The sequence below is a fragment of the Piliocolobus tephrosceles genome, chromosome 13, assembly GCF_002776525.5.
Source record: "Piliocolobus tephrosceles isolate RC106 chromosome 13, ASM277652v3, whole genome shotgun sequence".
In the NCBI taxonomy this organism is placed as follows: Eukaryota; Metazoa; Chordata; class Mammalia; order Primates; family Cercopithecidae; genus Piliocolobus; species Piliocolobus tephrosceles.
The window spans coordinates 55770640-55791431 of NC_045446.1; the positions used below are offsets into that span (position 1 = coordinate 55770640).

Sequence of the window (20792 nt, forward strand, 5' to 3'; positions counted from 1 at the left end):
GTAAATACAATACTGAAAGCTAAATTTATCCTTTTGTTCACAAATACCTGCCCTGACTGTGAACGCTTTCAGGCTAACGAGAAAACGGTGCCTCGGGAACTCAGAGGGGTAGACTCCTTGTGGGGAGTTTAATGGTTTGGCTCCCACAGGGGGCCCTGCGTGTTATAGGACAGACTCATTCCCAGATGGTGTCATTTTCATGCCCCATTCCTGGGTGGCAACAGGGATGCTGCAGGGCTCAGCAAGCTGGCGGTGGTCAGGACAGAGACGACAGTGTCGTGCCATAATTCAGGGTATCTCCTTTTCCAGACAGAAGATGTGGAGGGGAGCTCGGAGATTTCACTGGATACATTGAATCTCCAAACTACCCAGGCAATTACCCAGCCAACACCGAGTGTACGTGGACCATCAACCCACCCCCCAAGCGCCGCATCCTGATCGTGGTTCCTGAGATCTTCCTGCCCATAGAGGACGACTGTGGAGACTATCTGGTGATGCGGAAAACCTGTGCGTCTCACTCCCTGCCTCCCTCCCTTTCTCAGGCCAGCTGGGAAGCCTGATGACCTGCTCCCCAGGCTTTCAATGTGAGGCGCAGGCCTAGAACGTCACCTCCATATTAGAGCAGAGGTGAACATGAGTTTATAGAGTTGGTGAGAAACAAAATTTAAATGAAAGCCACACACTGAAGCGTCTTGCTGGACCCCAGAGGTGGTGACCCTGCAGGTCAGTCTTCCCCTCTGTGCTCAGTGGGGTGTTGTGGACCCTCTTCCACAAGGACCCAGAGAGCCAGTGAGGATCACGCAGTATTGGCCCCAGACAAGGCCTCACACTGAGTTGCAACGGATGGCTTGGGGACTGACCAAGCCTGGCCAGGCGGGGACCTGTCCTCCTATCCTGATTCATGGTCCAGTGTCCACAAAGGAAGACTGCTATCAGCACGGCTTACGGGCAGTGTAATGAGCGGCCCTGCAGCCAGACTGCCTGGATCTCTGTCCCAGTTCCACCTCTTATTAGTTCTATGATCTCGGGCACACATTCTGAATCTTTTTGCATTTCAGTCTTCTCATCTGTTAAAAATGGGGTTAATAACAGTTGCTACCTTATAGGGTTATTATAAGGACTAAAGGAGTTCATAGTTGTGAAACACTGAAGAGTAATAGGCCAGGCACAGTGGCTCACACCTGTAACCCCAGGCTGAGGGAGGAGGCCGAGGCAGGAGAATCGCTTGAGCCCAGGAGTTTGTGACCAGCCTAGGTGAGACCCTGTCTCTACAAAAAAGTTTTTAAAAAATTAGCTGGGCATGATGGTGCATGCCTGTGGTCCCAGCTGCTCGGGAGGCTGAAGTGGGTGAATCGTTTAAGACCGGGAGGTGGAGGATGCAGTGAGCCGTGTTCATGCCACTGCACTCCAGCCTGGTTGACAGAGCCAGACCTTGTCTCAAAAAACAAACAAACAAAAAGAAGGACGACGACACATGAAGCCACTATATCGTTTACTCTCCTTATTAGTGGTTAAAATGTCTGAAGTTAAGTATAGATTTAAATCCTTGTTTTACCACATACTGGCTATATGACCCTAGGCAAGTATGTAATCTCTCTATTAAAAAGGCAACGGTTGCACCAACTTTCTGTGGTTTTCAGAAGATTAAATGAGACAAAGCCCATAAATTGCCCAGCACACTGCCTGGTCTTAGGCAGCCAATGGTGGTGATGATGATTAGATGACAACAGGTCAGTTCTGGAATGGGAGGCCCTCACCCAGCTCCTACAGTGAATGGTACAGTCTGGGCTGCTGCTGCTTACCAAGCCCCGGGTCTTTTCGGCGTGGCCTCCCCTGGGGGTCCACAATTACCAGCTGAATCTACTCTGTTTCCAGGACCTTTGACTTATGCTAGCTCAGCTGGGCCTGAAGAGCTCTTGAGCATAATTTATTGTACAGTTTGAGTGTTTAGAAAGATGAGCATCTACTGTATGCCTGATCAGTGATGAGTCTTAAACCCCACCCCTCTCCAACTTCCCTTGGCAGCTTCATCCAATTCTGTGACAACATACGAAACCTGCCAGACCTACGAACGCCCCATTGCCTTCACCTCCAGGTCAAAGAAGCTGTGGATTCAGTTTAAATCCAATGAAGGGAACAGTGCTAGAGGGTTCCAGGTCCCATATGTGACGTATGATGGTAAGCACAGCCTGCAGCACATGGAAAGAGCCTCTCTGCTTTCAACAGAGCCAACTTCGGAGCCAGCTGGCAAACTGCTGACAAGCACACATGCTCAGAAAGGCAGGCAGGATGAGGGGAAAAGAATTGCTGACTCACAAGTGCCAAATTTTAACAGGCATTTGGGGACACTGACAACAGGAGGAAAAGATGTTTTAGAAAATACATTAAAAGTGAGCATAGCTTGGTGAGTAAGAACATGGGCACTGGAGTCAGATTGATCAGCCTGGCTATGATTTCTTCTGTGACTTTGTGTATGCTACCATCTCTAAGCCTCATGTTCTTAATGTGTGAATGAGGATAATCATTAGACTTATTTGAGAGTTCAATGAGAGTTCCTAAAGGACTTGAGGCAGTGCTTGGCACATAGTAATTGTTCAGTAAATATTAACTTCTTATGACTGTGGCTTTTATTAGGTAGAATCCTGAGGTGGGGAAGGACCTGAGTTCTGGTCCTGGCTTTTTCAGACTCACTGTGGGATCTTGGGCAAGTCAGATGACTTCTGGTTTCATTTTCTTCATGTTAGATGAAGAGGTGGCCCATCTGAGCCCTGGGCTCTACCTAACTCTGAGACTTGGTTGGCAAACATGGACTAAGAGCATAAAATGAACTGCACCTTTGTCCTGGAGGACCACACAGTCCTGTGGGAGAGGAATCATCTGTTTCTTCATGAGCTTATTTGTTCATCTAGCCAACAAATATTTAATGAGCATCTACTATGTCAGGCATTGGGCTAAGTGCTGGAAACAACATGGTTAGTGACAGAAACACAAAGGTTAGTGACAGAAACACTATATATATAGTTATAGATGCTATAGCAGCACAAAGCCCTAGGTGAGCATGGAAGCAGCAGCAGCAGCAGTTAATTTTACATAAGCTTTTAGAAGGAATAGAGCAAAGTCTTGAGAGATGTGGGTTTTGAAAGAACATACACATTTTGAGCATAAATGGAGAAGAACATTCAGAAAGAGGGAAGGACATAAGTCAAAGGATGAAGTACCTGGTGTACGTGTGGACCGACGAATGGTCTTATTTGGTCAGTGGGTAGGGTGTGTGGGGCTTGGCAGTGAGAGAGGAGACTAGAAGGGAATGGGGTTTGGCTGTGAAGAGCCTTCAGGGCCAAGCTCTGGAGGACAGACTTAATCTTAGAGGAAGCCACTGAAGGATTTTAGGATGGCAAGTGCCAAAATTGTTTGGGAAGACAATATTCTATGGCTTTCCCAAAAAGTAACAAAAGCAAGGATCATCATCTTTGTCCTACCGTTGCCTGAAATAATGTCAAACACCTAAGACAAGGAGTTTTAGTATCTGACTCTCGGAGTAGACACAAATGCCTCCCACAAGGCTCTGCTGAGAGAGACAGAGAGCCTCATCTACCCCAAAGCAGCCAACTGGCAACCTCTCCTATCTGGAATCAGGAAGAAAGCAAAAAGACACTGAGACTCCAAAATAAATATGGCTGTTCTCAACTCTGCCTTTGTGACACATTAAAATGTCTTGATTTTTTTTTAATTAAAAAAAGAGTTGTAGCTCCAACTGGGGAAAATAACGCATAATGCAGTGTATGCCCACAAGAGTGTGTCTTGCATGTGTCACAGTAGAGAATAGTTGGAAACTACTATTTTCCCCACAGAGAAGCCCCCGAGGCCTTCACTCAGAGTGTTTCTTTCGAACACGTATTTCTAAAAAATTTGATATCTTCTTTTCAAACCCAGAAGAATAGAAATCACATTTAGAAGGTATACATGAGGCTGCTATAGACGAGCCCTCTGAGAGCTGGAGAACGGTGAGAACTGTAGCCGGGGCTAACACGCATTGAGCATTGCTGACTGCCAGGTACATGCTGAAGTGCCTTTTACATGGTGCTTTCCTCCCAATCACTCCATAAAGTAGACATGATTATTTCCTGATTTTATAGATGGGGCCACTCAGGCTTAGAGATTTAAGAAACTGACCTAAGGTCCCAGCATGGCAAGGTTGCAAAGCAGGGTTTGAACCAGGACTTTGGGACTCCAGAGCCTGGATTCTTTTTTTGTTTTTTTTTGAGACGGAGTCTCACTCTGTTGCCCGGGCTGGAGTGCAGTGGCCGGATCTCAGCTCACTGCAAGCTCCGCCTCCCGGGTTTACGCCATTCTCCTGCCTCAGCCTCCCGAGTAGCTGGGACTACAGGCGCCCGCCACTTCGCCCGGCTAGTTTTTTCCATTTTTTAGTAGAGACGGGGTTTCACCGTATTAGCCAGGATGGTCTGGATCTCCTGACCTCGTGATCCGCCCGTCTCGGCCTCCCAAAGTGCTGGGATTACAGGCTTGAGCCACCGCGCCCAGCCTGAGCCTGGATTCTTAAATGTAACTTTGCTGCATTTCTAATGAGTTGGAGCAAGTAAGGAAACACAGTTCTTAAAAGCAGAAGAAATATATTTTTTAAACAATAGCAGTCTGGAAGCATTTGGTGGAGTGGCAAACAGCTCTCTAGTTTCCTATTACACCAGAATGCAGCACAGCAACTGACATTCTTAATGGTAAGTCCCATCATCAAAAAGAGGAGAGACACTGCCGCAGAGGAATTCAAGATGAAAGAAAATGTATTCTCATGTTTTATATTCACTAAAAAAAAGAAGAAAGACACCACACTAAGAGAGTACCAATGCTATTGTAAACATATCAAATTAGTAATTGTAACTATTATACCATTACTTTCCATTTACCATCCCTTCACTGAGAGAAACTTTTCAAGAGTTCCTGTCACACAATTTCAATGATTTTCTTATACTGTGTTTGGCTTTGTTGCACACGATATGCATACAGAGAGGCCTTTTTTCTGTGTCTGGAATTTGGAAAAGATTGTGCTTTGCATATGCTTGATTTGAATGATGAGTATAGGAAATAAGCTAGACTTCAAAGGGGGAAGATTGGCATTTGGAGAAGTACAGCGTGCACTGCATTTAACGTGTACATCAGGACAAAAAGTATTAATGAGAGCGCACACATAGTTTTCTTCCTCCCCAACCAGCCAAATTCTCCACCCTCCAGCCCCATTCAAATAAAGGAGAGAAGAGTCTTTCTTGGTGGATAAGAAGCTTGATTGTTTTACATAATACAAGGATAGAGAAAAAGTGGGAGGCGGGGAGGTGGAGAGGGAAAGGAGAGCCTGATGAGCTCAATAGGAAGTGAGCATAGACACAGAAGAGAAGACCAAGGACTAAGCCCTGGGACCCTCCTTTGGTAAAAGGTCAGAGAGAAGAAGAAAAGCAAAGAAGCCTCAGAGAAGTAACAGATAAGGTAGGAGAAAAACCAAAGAGCATGGTGTCCTGGAAGCTCAGTGAAGGACTGGATCAAGGAGGAGGAGTGACCAGCCAGGTCAAAAGCTACTGATGCATCAAGGAGGATGAAGACCAAGAACTGGCCATTGAGATTTAGCAACATGGAGGTCATTGCTGGTCTCACCAAGCAGTTTTGGAGGAGTAATGGGGGCCAAAGCTGATTGGACTGGGTTTAAAAGAGAAAGAAAGGGAAAGAATCAGCGACAGTGGGTGCTGACAATTTTTTAAAGGATTTTTGCTGCAAAAGGGAGCAGATAAGTGAGATGGAAGCTGAAGGGAGAAATGAGGTCAAGGGAGGGATTTTTAAAGTCAGAGGCATACAGCATTTTTGTATGCTGGTGGGTGGGGGAGATCAATAGAGGGAAAAATGTATAATGTAGGAAAGAAAGAGCAGAATTATTAGAACAATACTGTTGCTGTGGGGAGAGAAGATGGACCTGGCATGCTAAGTGGAGGGATGAGCCTGGACTGGATGCACAGAGGCTCATCTGAGGGAAGAGGGGACGGGGAAGATGGGTGCAGGTGTTGGTATGTGAAGAGAGGTAGTGGAGTCTGTGGAAGTTCTCTTCTGACTGTCTTCTCAGTAGCAGAATGGTAAGTGATAGCAGCCACAGAAGGGGCATTTCTCAGAACCTAATCAAAAAGTGAAAGAGCAAGTTTGGAAGTAACAAATCATAAGAATGCAAAACATGTCCTTTATTCCAACAGAGGACTACCAGGAACTCATTGAGGACATAGTTCGAGATGGCAGGCTCTATGCATCTGAGAACCATCAGGAAATACTTAAGGTGAGTGCATGGCTCAGGTGGACATGGCAGTTATCCACAGAGCTTCCAAAGTACTGTTGGAGAAGGCTTCTCTTCCTGCTGCGTGTTGCCACCTTTCAGACACGGAGCCTGTCCTGGGCCAAGGTCAGTTTTATACCTTCACCAGACTTAATTTTTTAAAAAATCAGGTTGCTGTCTTTAGTGTTGTCAAGTGAAGTTGTATTTTTTGATTTGGAAACTTGTGGAGGGGCAGGGAGAAATCTGCTTATAAATCCAAACCAGCAGCAAATAATGTTTTTCTATTAATTACAAATAGTTGAGGATCCTTCGCTCCTTATGTATACTTCAAGCCTAAAATTCACCAAAGTTTAAATACTTACAAATAATTAGCAATAAACACTTGTGGTATCACTAATCCTACAAATTCTCCCAAATCCAAGTGTTGCATTCATCTGGTTGGGAAAAAGAAAACAGGTTTTTTACATATTAAAGTTTTATTTACAAAAGTAATTCATACTTCTTAAAACTAATTAGGAAAAAAAAAACTGGAAAGAAGATAAAAATCAGAGGAAACAATTTTTCAAGTGTTTTTCAGCTAAGCAAGCTACGGCCTAATACTAGGTCATCACAGTTCCATGGGCAAAATGTCAGCATATTTAAATATTTTGACCCAGTAACAAAAATTCTGTTCTTTTTAGGATAAGAAACTTATCAAGGCTCTGTTTGATGTCCTGGCTCATCCCCAGAACTATTTCAAGTACACAGCCCAGGAGTCCCGAGAGATGTTTCCAAGATCTTTCATCCGATTGCTACGTTCCAAAGTGTCCAGGTTTTTGAGGCCTTACAAATGACTCCGCCCACATGCCACTCAGTACAAATGTTCTGCTATAGGGTTGGTGGGACAGAGCTATCTTCCTTCTGCATGTCAGCACAGTCGGATATTGCTGCCTCCAGTATCAGTGACTCATTAGAGTTCAATTTTTATAGATAATACAGATATTTTGGTAAATTGAACTTGGTTTTTCTTTCCCAGCATCGTGGATGTAGACTGAGAATGGCTTTGAGTGGCATTAGCTTCTCACTGCTGTGGGCAGATGTCTTGGATACATCAAGGGCTGGCTGAGCTGGACTTTGGTCAGCCTAGGTGAGACTCACCTGTCCTTCTGGGGTCTCACTCCTCCACAAGGAGTTTGTAGTGGAAAGGAGGCCACAGAATAGGCTGCTTATTCTGAAACTTCAGCTTCCTCTAGCCCGGTGCTCTCTAAGGGAGCCCTCTGCACTCGTGTGCAGGCTCTGATCAGGCAGAACAGGCAAGAGGGGAGGGAAGGAGACCCCTGCAGGCTCCCTTCACCCACCTTGAGACCTGGGAAGACTCGGTTTCTCCACAGCCTTCTCCAGCCTGTGTGATACAAGTTTGATCCCAGGAGCTTGAGTTCTAAGCAGTGATCATGAAAAAAAAAAAAAAAAAAAAACTTAAAGCAGAAAGAATTAGAAATAAATAGATAAAAACTAAGCACTTCTGGAGACATAATAATGTACATTTATTGCCAGCCCTCCTCGTTGCCAGCTTCCACCCTGCAGCAAACGCACAGTGCCGACTCTCGCACCTTCGTCTGTGCCCTCGGACACTCTGCTGGCCATTGCCTGAGAGACTGGGGAGTTCAGGTGAAATGTAATTTCTTCAGTGGATGAGAATCATCAATTGTCATGAAAAGGAGATTTCACCAACCCTGAGTCAGTATTGCCAAGGGTTCTACTCCCCAAGTGGGCTTCCCATTACAAGGGATCTGAGGTCCAGGTGGGTGTGGTGAGGCCCCGCCTGTCATGTACGCCTTCCTTCCCCCACTCTCAAATGTGAGAGATGGACTCTGCTCCATGGACATGAGCAGCCCCTTGAAGGGTGGTCTCATTCTCTAACAGTAACAGCACTGCCAGAAACACACTCTAAATGCCACACGATCATGTCACTTTGGGTCAGCCCAGCAGGGCCTCACCATCATTTCTTGAACTTGAATTTTCAGTGTTATTGAATCTTTAAACATTTAAATCCCCAAGCAAAAATCTCATTACAGTGAATAAAAAAGAATCCAATCAAACAAGCCACCATTTCCCTAATGGATGGACTACCTACAACTATAGTGTTTTGTTATTTCAATAACAATTCTATGCACAGCCAATTCTCTATACCAAAGTGCTAAAAAAAAAAAAGTTTAACAAGCATTTTTGAAGAAAACAAAGACAACTTCATTATGGTTAAACTTGCTTTTCATCTCAGTGTTGCTTTTTTAACCTGTTAATAACATTGATTCTTTAAAAGTCCTAATCAAACTTCTTTATTTGGATGGGCCCTAAATATTCACTTTCAGATTTCTCTTCAAAAGTTTGAACATCATCATTTAAAAAATTGCATTAAAACAAGCACTTGGACTTTGTTATGCTGGAGCTTGGCCTATATTTCTGAGTCTGACCATAAGATGAAAATTCAAATGTCACATAACCCGAGTTATTGACTGCACTGATGTGAAGGTGAGGTGAGCTGAGCTGCACCATTCTGTCCAAGCATGTTAGCAACTTTGTGCTCATGACTGTGTGATCCTGTCTTGCTGATTTCACAAGAAGGCTAGGGATGGGAATACTCTGGGGGTTGGAAGGAGGCTACATAAACCCAGTCACTATGGTCCTCCATGGAGCAGCCCCATGCACCAGAGCTGTGTTCCTGGTACACGCACAAGCCACTGACGCCCAGGAGGTATAGAGAGGAGCTTCCTCTCTATACCCTCAACTACCTTAAGAGATGCTGTGATCCTGTTGGGGGCTGGCTGTCTGGAGATACTATTTCTACCTGCTACATCAATATTTATCAAACTTCTGCCAGGCACTCTTCTAGGCCCTGGGGATGCAGTGATAAGACAGACAAGGTCCCTGCTCTCATGGAGTTTACATTTTAGAGGGAAGAGACAGACAAAGAACAGATACATCAACATGAAAAGTAGCAGCTAGTGGTCAGAGCTATGTTGAAATTTAAAACAAGTTACTGTAACAGATGACTGTGTGGCTACTTTAGGATTGGGGATTATAGATGGCCTCTATGTGGAAATTACATTTCAACTGAAAACTAAATGGCAAGAAGAAACTAGCCTTGGGAAAATTAGGGGGAAGAGCTTTCCAGAGAGAGGAAAACCAAGTGCAAAGGCTGTCAGGTAGGAGCAAGCATTTGTGTATATCGTAGTCTAATGAGAAGGCAGGTCATACAGATGAGGCCAGAGAACCAGACACGGCCAGATTACACTGGGCTTTGGAATCTAGAATGAGGGGTTTGAGTTATTTCTAAATATGTTGCAAACTTTTGAATGGATTTAGGCAGAGGAGCAAGATAATCTGATTTATGTTTTAAAAAGGTAGCTCTGGCTACTGTGTGAATAGGAAGCAAGCACAAAGGCAGAGAGAGTTATTCACAGACTACTGCAACAGACCAAGCAGCCATCCAGTTGGCAGATGAAGGTATTGTCTGGATTAGGGTGTTGTAGTGGAGAGGACAGAAGTAGAAGGAATCTGGACATGTTTTGGGGGATAGTCAACAGAATTTGCTGATGGGGATTGTATGGAAGGGCTGAGGGAAAGAAGGCAGTCAAAGATGACTCCTAGTTGCCTAAGAAACTGGTAGATGGAGAAGACTAGGAGGAGCAGGTTTGGGATATGCAGCAGTTTTAAAACATGTTTGCAAATTCTTTGAGGCTCCTTCCATGGACAGTTAGGGTCTCTATCGCCACCCCTTGACTCTGGGCTCTATGACTGCTTGACCAATATTAACATGGCAGAAGTAATGCTTTACGAGTTTCCAGGCCCTGGGCTTACGACACTAGCAGCTTCCACTTCCTCTCCTTAGGACACTCACCCTCGGAGCTCAGTCACCATGTCATGAGGAAGCAAGCCATAGCAGCCTGTGGAGAGGCAATGTGGAGAGGAACCACAGTCCTTCCACCCACTGGCCAGGCTGAACTCCCAGGCGACAGCCAGCAAAACTTGCCAGCTGCATGAGTAAGCCATCTTGGAAAGGGATTCTCCAGCTGCTCCAGCTGACACTTCATGGAACAGTCCTCACTGAACCATAGAAAACATTAGAGATTTGTGTGCAAAATTAGTGATTATTATTTTAAATGATAGGCTTTGAGGTGACTTCTTAAACAGTAATACAACAGCGAAAAGGGGAGATGGTTAAGAGTTCTATTCTGGCCATTCTAGGTTCTACGTGCCTATCATATGTCCAACTGGAGGGTTCAAATAGGCAAGTGGTTATACAAAGCCCCAGGAGAGGTCAGGGCTGGAATATAAGTTTTAATGTCACAGAGTAAAGGCATGAGACTTTACCCAGGTTAAGGTCACCTGGGAAACAAGGTGACTAGGTAGCTCTTAATTCTGGGATTTCCTGTGTGGACACAGGAACCCGGACTTTGAGGAGCTGCTTATTAAGTAAACAGGAAGAGGTCAGAGCTGAGCTTCCATCTTCACTCCAAGAGAGCTAGTTCTATGGGTGAACTCTGAATGGGCGTGGATCTGTACGGTCCTTCCTTCTAGCTGTAGATATTGTTCTTTAGCCATTTACTGAAGTGCTGCATCTATAGATTTAACCACATCTCCCTTGAATTTCCAATGCTAATAAAAATGTATTTGCCTTTTCACACTAACAATTATCTTCACTTTGGAAAATTGCTTCCTCTGAATCATGCCCTGAGCTGGTAAGTGTGTCGTCTGTAGGTACTCACTGGCTTTAGGTTTGCAGGTGATATTAAAATGTCATGTAGCAACTTGGGAAAGGCAGTGGCTGCACAGCACAGTGCAAGGATTTGCTTACCCTCTGGCAAATCTTTGCAGGAAGATGCACCGGAGCTGTTGCCTGCAGCCGACCACCACAGTTGGTGGGTCTATGTGCTGGAAAACTCAGGGGTCATTCCAGGCCCAGCTGTAATCTTCTCAGCCCTGAAGAGATGCCTCTTACTGTCAGCATCTCTGCTTCTTTTCACACAACAGGATACGTCTTGAGAGCCTTACCCAAGTCTACACTACTTCTAGCCAGCATTTGGGAGGCAAATGGACTAGCTGAGGCTGGAGTAAAGCAGTTCCTCATCAAGTTGAGGGAACTTGTTACATATGGCCCTCTAGCTAGGCAAGCCATCAGCTGCCTATGATTTAAGGTCCCGGGAGAGGCCAGTAGGGGCCCATGCACAGAAACTTAGAGGCCTTGGTGAGGCTTCATTTCTGTGACCATCTTCCACTCCAGGGGCTTGTGAGCCCAGCTCAGAGGTGTCCTAATATTTGTAGTACCCTGCCTCCTTCTCCCTTCAGGCAGTCTCGATCAGCCTGCAGGGGACAATCCTCAGGGGCCTATTAACATAGCAAGACTGCTCCTGTGATCCATGTCAGTGATACAGCCATGAAGATCTCAGTACTCAGCAGGGAGCACTTTCCAGAGAACACAGTAGCATCAAAATAGATTTAGAAAATGAAACCACTCTAATATAGGCAGTTTGCCTTAGTTGAATAAAAGTGATACAAATTAAACCCACTTACCGCAGACAATGACAGTAACTCAGTAGTGCTTGGTTTTCAGAGTATCTCGTAAAGGGGGTGCAACTACAGACCTTAGTTACTAATGATTTCTTATTATGTATTTGGTCATTCATTCATTTATGCAACATATATTTATGGAGAGCCTATTAAGTGCCAGACATTGTAGGAGCCAGGGATACTGCAGGGAGCAAAAGAAGCTCCCTGCTCTTTTGGAATTTGGGTTCCAGTCTGGGGAGACAGACAATAAACAAATGAACATATACTGTAAAGTCAAGTAGTGATGAGTGTTATAAACAAGGAAGGGCTAAAGGACAAAGAATCAGATGGTGGGAGGGAGCTGCTGTCTTAGATAGGATGAGCTCTTCATTAGAGTCATGAATCCAGGCCCCTCCTAGAGCACTGGCTCCTCAAACCAAGCCTGGCAGCACTGGCCCTGGCAAGCTTCTTTATCCGCCCATCTAGCCCTTGGCATTTCATGTCAAGCCAAGCTGACCAATGCTCCAAGTTGTGAACAAGCCATTTGGGCAGTTCCTCGAACAGGTGCCACCTAGTGGTTGCAATATGGAGTCGACCTGTGTTTCTGTCTCCCGTCCCACTGCCTCAGACCTTACATGCCCATAATTCAAGACAAGATCTTACCCAAGGGGCTCTGGGGACTAGGGCTGTGGTTTGACGATTGATTACATGTTGTTTGACACAGCCCTCGGAGTTTGTTTAGATATTTTCCTTTTTTCTCTGCTTGGCAGAGAAAAACTAGTGACCAAGTCCAAACTCATTGATCTAGGTCATTTCAAACTATCAACAACACTCTGAACCTCATATACACACACAGCATATTCATGCATTCACTGTTATGGTCTAGGCACCTGGGTAGGCTGGATATATAGTCTTGAGTCAGAAGGGAAAAGGAGTTGAAGGAATGATGAGGAAAAAATCTACTCCTCGATTATAATCTTGCATGTTTTACCATTGCCTTGGATTGTTCTCTGATCCTACACGGTATCCTAGGACTGAAGGATAATTTTGGGCCACAGTTTGAAGTTTTCTGTCTTTTCCCTACAAAACGCAAAAAGTAGAAATACAAGCCTACCTCGAATTTGAGCTTTGGTGCTGGCTTTGCCTTATTACATGTGTTGCAGTTGAAAAAAAGTAATAGCTGCTAAGCAGGAACTGGATCCAATGCCCCAAAGAAGACAGAACCCAGTAATGTCTGAAGCAGCATGCACAGCAGAAGAGCATAGAGGTACGGAGTGTGAGCTTGTGGTGAACCCTGGCCAAGCCTACTAAGTGCAGCCCTCTGCAGCCTTGTGGGTAACCCATCGTGTGTGACCACAAATTGGTCATCAGCACACACTGTCAATGCAGCTGTGTGTGTGTGAGATGCCTGATCATGCTATAAAACTGTGGACAGTATAGCACATTGGAACCCCAATGTTACTTCCAGGTGACTTGGCTTGCAGAAGGCAGCTTTTAGCAGCCACATTAGGTACCTAAACTGGAGTTTTGAGTAATGCAGGTTCCAAATATAAGAGGCTTGATAGGGCCAGGCACGGTGGCTGATGCCTGTACTCCCAGCACTTTGGGAGGTCAAGGTGGGTGGATCATTTGAGGTTAGGAGTTCAAGACCAGCCTGGCCAGCATGGTGAAAACCCTGTCTCTACTAGAAATACAAAAATTAGCCGGACGGTAGTGGCACATGCCAGTAATCCCAGCTACTCGGGAGGCTGAGGCAGGAGAATTGCTTGATCTGTGAAGTAGAGATTGCAGTGAGCCAAGATTGTGCCACTGCACTCCAGCCTGGGTGACAGAGTGAGATGCTGTCTCAAAAACAACAACAACAACAAAGAGGTTTGATAAACCATCACTAAGGCTCCCCATGAGGAACTGGGATGACTCGAGCAGCATCACTCACCCATACTCCCCTAGCCCAGTATTCCTCATGTACTTCTCTGAAAATACATTCTCTACATTTATCACACTGATACGTGCCTTCTCTAAGATTTATGATTCATAATGCTCATATTCTCCAAGACTCCCATTATGTCCTTTACAGTACCTGGATTTGTATCCCAGTTCTGCCACTTATTAGCTATGTGACCTTGTGGAAGTTATTTAACTTCTCTGTGCCTCAGTTTCTTCATGTGGTAAATAAAGATAATGATAGTACCTACCAGATACAGTTGTTTTGAGAATTACATGAGTTAATACCTGGAAAACTCTTGAAACATTGCCTGGCACGTAGTAAGGGCCCAATAAATGTTAACTGTCATCGTCATCTTCATCATTACCTTTCACTTCTTGAGACTTTAGAAGTTAAACCCAAGATACGTTCTTTAAAGGGGTTCATTCTCTGCTGGTTTTCCCCATTTCACTGAGATAGAATGTTCTTTAGTCACAGTTTTTCTAGTGGGGTGTGTCCTAGCAACAGAAGAGTTAAAGCTTGAAGTAGGAATGAAAGGCTATGACACCTGATTTGGGTTCTCACACAAGGCCTTCCAAATATCCCTGTCCTCCTGAGCTGGAAAGGTAAAATGAGCTCTTCCCATCTCCTGAGCTTCTCTTAGGTCAGGGACAGCACAGACACAAGTACACATACACGGCGCAGCCTCTCAATCCTTCATCTTTTTCTGAGTTCCAATCCTCAGCCCCTGGTATGTGAGGATCACAGTACATCCCCCTGCTGAGCCCAGAATCACATGTTTTCCAGAACTGCCTATTTCTATTTGATGTTTCCAGCATGGCAACATCCAACTTCTGAGTCCAAGAAGGCAGTACTCAGGTCTCTAGGCAAGCAAGGTCAATGAAGACACTCACTGTAGCAGGGCGTGAATAATTTGCATGAAAACTGTGGTCAGTGGAACAAAGCCCCTTTCTGAGACATGAGGACACAGGCCCAGCCAAGGTGGGTCTGGCCACTGTGCAGCATGTGCCAGGGAGAGTACAGAACTCAAAGTGCAATGTGCTGATGGAGTGTAGACAGACTGAAAAGAGTGAATTTCATCTTTTTAAACATCATGAATGGGATAGGAAAAAAGCCAGTAATTATACAGCAGAGAAATCAGGCAATACCTTGACCAGATGATCGAAATTAGCATGTCCAATAAAGGACAGATGGATATCATGTGCCTGCAGATGTGATATGCTGAGAACATACCATCACCTATACTGTACTTAGGCCAAAATGCATCACCTCAATCCCAATACAAGGAAAATGCAGACAAACACAAAATGAAGAATGCTCTGTTTTAAAAAGGGAGGGAAGTTGAAAAACAACTTGCACACCAGTGAAATTTTAAAACTTGTGTGTTTCAAAAGACACTATTAAGAAATGAAAAGGTAGCCCATGGAATGGTAGAAAATGTTTGCAAATCATATATCTGACAAGAGACTAATGGCTACAATATATAAAGAGTTCTTATGAGTCAATAATAATGAGACAAATCACTCAATTAAAAATGGACAGAGGGTTTTAATAGACATGTTTCCAAAGAAGACAAACAAATGACCAATAAGCACCTGAAAAGATGCTTAACATCATTAGTCATCAGGGAAACACAAATCAGAATCACAGTGAGATACCATCTCAATCTCACTAGGATGGCTATAATAAAAAATACAGATGGTAAAAATTGTTGATGAGGATGTGAAGAAATTGGAACACTCATACACTGCTGGTGGAGATGCAGAATGGTGCAGCTGCTTTGGAGAGCAGTCTGTTAATGCCTCAAAGGTCACACGGGCTACCATGTGACCCAGCAATTCTACTACAGGAGATGAATAAAAGGCACAAAAAGATTTCTACATGAGATTTCATAGCAACATTAGTCATAATAGCTTAAAAGTGGAAACAGCTTACATATCTATCAACTAATGTATAGCTAGACAAAATGTGGTATAGCTGTACAATGGACTATTATTTGGCCATAGTTAAATACTGATACATGCTACAGTATGGATGAACTTTGAAAACAGTGTGCTACGTGAAAGAAGCCAGTCACAAAAGACCATGCATTGTATGATTCCATTACACGAAATCTCCAGAATAGGCAAATTCATAGAGATAGAAAGTGGATTACAAGTTAGTTGTCTAGGGCTGGAGAAATTGGTAGGCAATGGGGAATGATTAATGGGTACAAAGTTTCTCTTGGGATGATGAAATGTTCTAGAAGTCATTGTGGTGATGGTTGCACAGCTCTCCGAATATATTTAAAATTATTGAATTGTACATATTAAGTACAATTGTATGAATTGGGTGAATTTTATGGTATGTGAATTATATCACACACAGAAACCAGTAACTAAAAAGGGTTAACTGGTTTTTGTGTTAACCAGTTAACCCTTTTTAATGACACTGACATTTTTGAATTTTGACATTTTGAATGTCCAAAATGTCAGTGTCGTGGAGGACAAAGAAAGCTGTGGAAATGTTCCAGATTAAAGGAGGCTAAAGAGACATGACAACCAAATACACTACCTGCTCCTAGCCTGAATCCTGTACTGGAGGAATGTGTTATAAATGGTCAACTGACAAAAATTGGAACATGAATAGTAGCTTAGATAAAAGTATTATATCGATGTAAATTTATCAAGTTTCTATCTGTATTGTGGTTACATAAGAGAAAAATTCCTATTTTTAGGAAATATACAATGAAGTATTAGTGGTAAAGGGTCACAATGTATATGTAATATATCCTAAAATGGTTCAGAAAAAAGTGTGTGTGGTATGGTGTGTGTGTGTGTGTGTGTGTGTGTTTTGCAGGGAAGCAAATGAAATTTAACATTTTTATGAGTCAAAGGAAGTCATCAAGAAAGTGAAAAGGCAACTCACAGAATGGCAGAAAAACTTTGCAAATCATATCTGACAAGACACTTGTAGCTAGAATATATAAAGAACTCTCCATTTGTTTGTGTCCTCTCTTGTTTCCTTGAGCAGTGGTTTGTAGTTCTCCTTGAAGAGGTCCTTGAAAAGGAAGAATTGATACCGTGAAAATGGCCATACCTCCCAAAGTAATTTGTAGATTCAATGCTGTCTCCATCAAGCTACCATTGACTTTCTTCACAGAATTGGAAAAAACTACTTTAAATTTCATACAGAACCAAAAAAGACCCACATAGCCAAGACAATCGTAAGCAAAAAGAACGAAGCTGGAGGCATCACGCTGTATGACCTCAAACTATAGTACAAGGCTACAGTAACAAAAACAGCACAGTACTGGTACCAAAACAGATATATAGACCAATGGAACAGAACAGAGGCCTCAGAAATACCACCACACATCTACAACCAGTTGATCTTTGACAAACCTGACAAAAACAAGCAATGGGGGAAGGATTCCCTATTTCATAAATGGTGTTGGGAAAAATAGCTAGCCATATGCAGAAGTCTGAAACTGGATCCCTTCCTTACACCTTATACAAAAATTAAGATGGATTGAAGACTTAAACATAAAACCTAAAACCATAAAAACTCCAGAAGAAAACCTAGGCAATACTATTCAAGACACAGGCATGGGCAAAGACTTCATGATTAAAACACCACAAGCAATGGCAACAAAAGCCAAAATTGACAATTGGAATCTAATTAAACTAAAGAGCTTCTGCACAGCAAAAGAAACTATCATGAGAGTGAACAGACAACCTAGAGAATGGGAGAAAATTTTTGCAATCTATCCATCTGACAAAGGGTTAATATCCAGAATCTACAAAGAACTTAAACAAATTTACAAGAAAAAAACAACCCCATCAAAAAGTGGGTGAAGAATAGGAACAGACACTTCTCAAAAGAAGACATTTACGCAGCCAACAAACATATGAAAAAAGCTCATCATCACTGGTCATTAGAGAAATGCAAATCAAAACCACCATGAGATACCATCTCATGCCAGTTAGAATGGCGATCATTAAAAAGTCAGGAAACAACAGATGCTGGAGAGGATGTGGAGAAATAGGAATGCTTTTACACTGTTGGTGGGAATGTAAATTAGCTCAACCATTGTGGAAGACAGTGTGGCAATTTCTCAAGGAATGAGAACTTGAAATACCATTTGATCCAGCAATCCCATTACTGGGTATATATCCAAAGGATTATAAATCATTCTACTATAAAGACACATACACACGTATGTTTATTGCAGCACTGTTCACAATAGCAAAGACTTGGAACCAACCCAAATGCTCATCAATGATAGACTGGATAAAGAAAATGGGGCACATTCACACCATGGAATACTATGCAGCCATAAAAAAGGATGAGTTCATGTCCTTTGCAGGGACATGAATGAAGCTGGAAACCATCATTCTCAGCAAACTAACACAGGAACAGAAAACCAAACACTGCCTGTTCTCACTCATAAGTGGGAGTTGAACAGTGAGAACACATGGACACTGGAGTGGGGGCATCACACACAGAGGCCTGTTGCAGGGTCGGGGGCTGAGGGAGGGATAGCATTAGGAGAAATACGTAATGTAGACGATGGGTTGATGAGTGCAGCAAACCACCATGGCACATGTATACCTATGTAACAAATCTGCATGTTCTGTACATGTACCCCAGAACTTAAAGTATTTAAAAAAAAAAAGAACTCTCACAATTCAATAATAAGAAAACAACTCAGTTAAAAATGGGCAAAGGATTTGAATACACATGTTTCCAAGGAAGATAAACAAATGGCCAATAAGTACCTGAAAAACAAATGGAGTAAAATGTTAATAACAGGTAATCTGTGAAAAGGATATACAGGTGTTCTTTCTACTATTTTTATGTTTGCAACTTTTTGTAAGTTTCAAATTTTTTTTACAAATTAAAAGTTTGTAAATAATCCTGAATGACTTTTCTCTTTGGGCAGTGCAGAGCAGTGTGAAAACTGGTCAGAGGGAACACTATGAGCATGAGTGTGTGCACGTGTTTGTACACCTGGGAGTCTACACATGTTCCACAGAGCACTTCACCTTTCTGCTGCCACTGGCCCCCAGCCCCTGTGGCTTGCCCAGCATGCACACCATCACATCCGAGCAACATGCTTAGTTAACCGGGGGGAAGGAGGTAGAGCCCTCAGTACTCCTGAGGTAGACAGGTTACTCATCAGTGTGAGCCACTCTGCAGGCATTGTCCCCTCTGGCTGGGGCTGACATAAAGATATATGGAGCAGGTGGGTTAGGCCTATGCTTTGCTGTATTCTGAGAGACTTGCCATCTTCAGAGTTCTTGTTTCCATACTGAAGAGTTTCGTACTAGGTTCAGAAGGGCCACTCTTTTTCTGGGTTCTCTACCTATGTTGGAGAGGGCAAGGAAAGAGGAGGAACAGGACATATTTATTGAGAGCCCACTTTGTGCCTTTATATATTATTTCACTCAAATGAGACAGAACCCTGCAAGATGGGTAAACTGAGGCTCAGAGAGCTTCAGTAACTTGGCCAAGGTCCCACAGAAAGCAAAGGGTGGAGCCAGATTCAAAGGCAAGCCTAGACTCCCCACATCCCCACTTCCACCAGACACACTTCCTTCAGATGCTGAGTTTTTCTTTCTTTCCATTTTTTCTCCTCTTTTGCTGTCTGAGTTGAGGTCAAAGCCTGTTCTCATCTCAGGAAATGAAACCAAATCATTGCTGACTGTAATGGATCCAAAAGACCCAGGCAACTTTGGAAAACACCAGCAGAGCTGCCATCAGCCCTATTTCTTGAGGCCAGGGTGATGTTGGCAATCACTCTGAAGGAAAGGGACAGAAATATCTCTTTGCTTTAACCTGCCAAAGCAGACACAGTCTTCAGGGCTGGGTGCCAAGTCAGGGGTACCATGTGGCCAGAGATCCTGGCACATATCTGGATAACTGTTTGAAGAATCTTCCTGCCAAAGGGGGTTGGGGTAGTGGTGAGGACATCTGAGGAGGAAAGAATGGGGTAGTGCATGAAGAGGGTCCTAGGAGTGGCCATTCTAACTTCAGGGTATGGCCAAGGGCAATATGCATGGGTAGGGAGGGAATGGGGAGGAGAATTTCTTGGCAGTCTCCCCTTTATCCTCTGTTCTTCTCCTCTACTTTTCAGGCCTCCCAGACTCAGCACTCATCCTGTTTCTCATTCTTAAAGGCCTCTCTGTTAGCTGAAGACCCAAAAGAGGGTTGCTGGGAGAATAGGTTGTAAGCCTAGAGCCGCAAATAGCCATCAGACAAGAAGGGCCTGCCTATAGGGGCATCAGCTCAGAGGAAAGCAGAGCTGAAACACAGTGATAATGCCATTTGAGTCTTTGGATCCAGCCATGCCTGAAGTCCTGCACTTTTAAATTAAGGGGACCACAAATTTACATTTTCACATAAGAGATTTTCAACTGGGGCCGGGCGCGGTGGCTCAAGCCTGTAATCCCAGCACTTTGGGAGGCCGAGACAGGCGATCACGAGGTCGGGAGATCGAGACCATCCTGGCTAACACGGTGAAACCCAGTCTCTACTAAAAAATACAAAAAACTAGCCAGGCGAGGTGGCGGGCGTCTGTGGTCCCAGCTACTCGGGAGGCTGAGGCAGGAGAATGGCGTAAACCCGAGAGGCGGAGCTTGCAGTGAGCTGAGATCCGGCCACTGCACTCCAGCCTGGGCAACAGAGCGAGACTCCGTCTCAAAAAAAAAAAAAAAAAGAAATTTTCAACTGGGTATCTGTCACTTATAAGAAGAATAACATGAATAGCATTCTAACTGAAACAGTACTGGATTTTCTAGTATGATTTTCAAGTACAGAGCTTCTATAACAGCCAAGGGAAGATGCAGAGAAGTTTAGGATAGAGCCATTGCACATGGAAAATCCAGAATCTGGAGACACTGAAGAGAGGAAGAGAGCTGGCCAGCCCCTGCCTCAGGAGGCCTTCACTCTAGGGATAGGGTATGATGCTTGAGTCTGGCTTCGTGTCTGAAGCTCTGTAGGGAAGCCTGGAGAAGG

General features: G+C 43.9%; 1 protein-coding gene across 4 annotated transcripts in view; it reads left to right on the top strand.

The window, feature by feature from the left end:
• SCUBE2 (signal peptide, CUB domain and EGF like domain containing 2) overlaps nt 1-8746 on the top strand; it is a 73484-nt gene extending 64738 nt beyond the window's left edge. For 2 of the 4 annotated variants that reach the window (XM_023189912.3, XM_023189911.3), the window contains exons 19-22: nt 310-507; nt 2026-2178; nt 6246-6325; nt 7003-8722. In XM_023189912.3, coding sequence (XP_023045680.2) covers nt 310-507; nt 2026-2178; nt 6246-6325; nt 7003-7155 — 584 coding nt within the window. In that variant the 3' untranslated portion in view covers nt 7156-8722. Of the gene's footprint in view, nt 1-309; nt 508-2025; nt 2179-6245; nt 6326-7002 lie in introns of all 4 variants that reach the window. The other 2 variants (XM_031933960.1, XM_023189913.3) reach the window with 2 other exon arrangements.
• The last annotated feature ends 12046 nt before the right edge of the window (nt 8747-20792 follow it).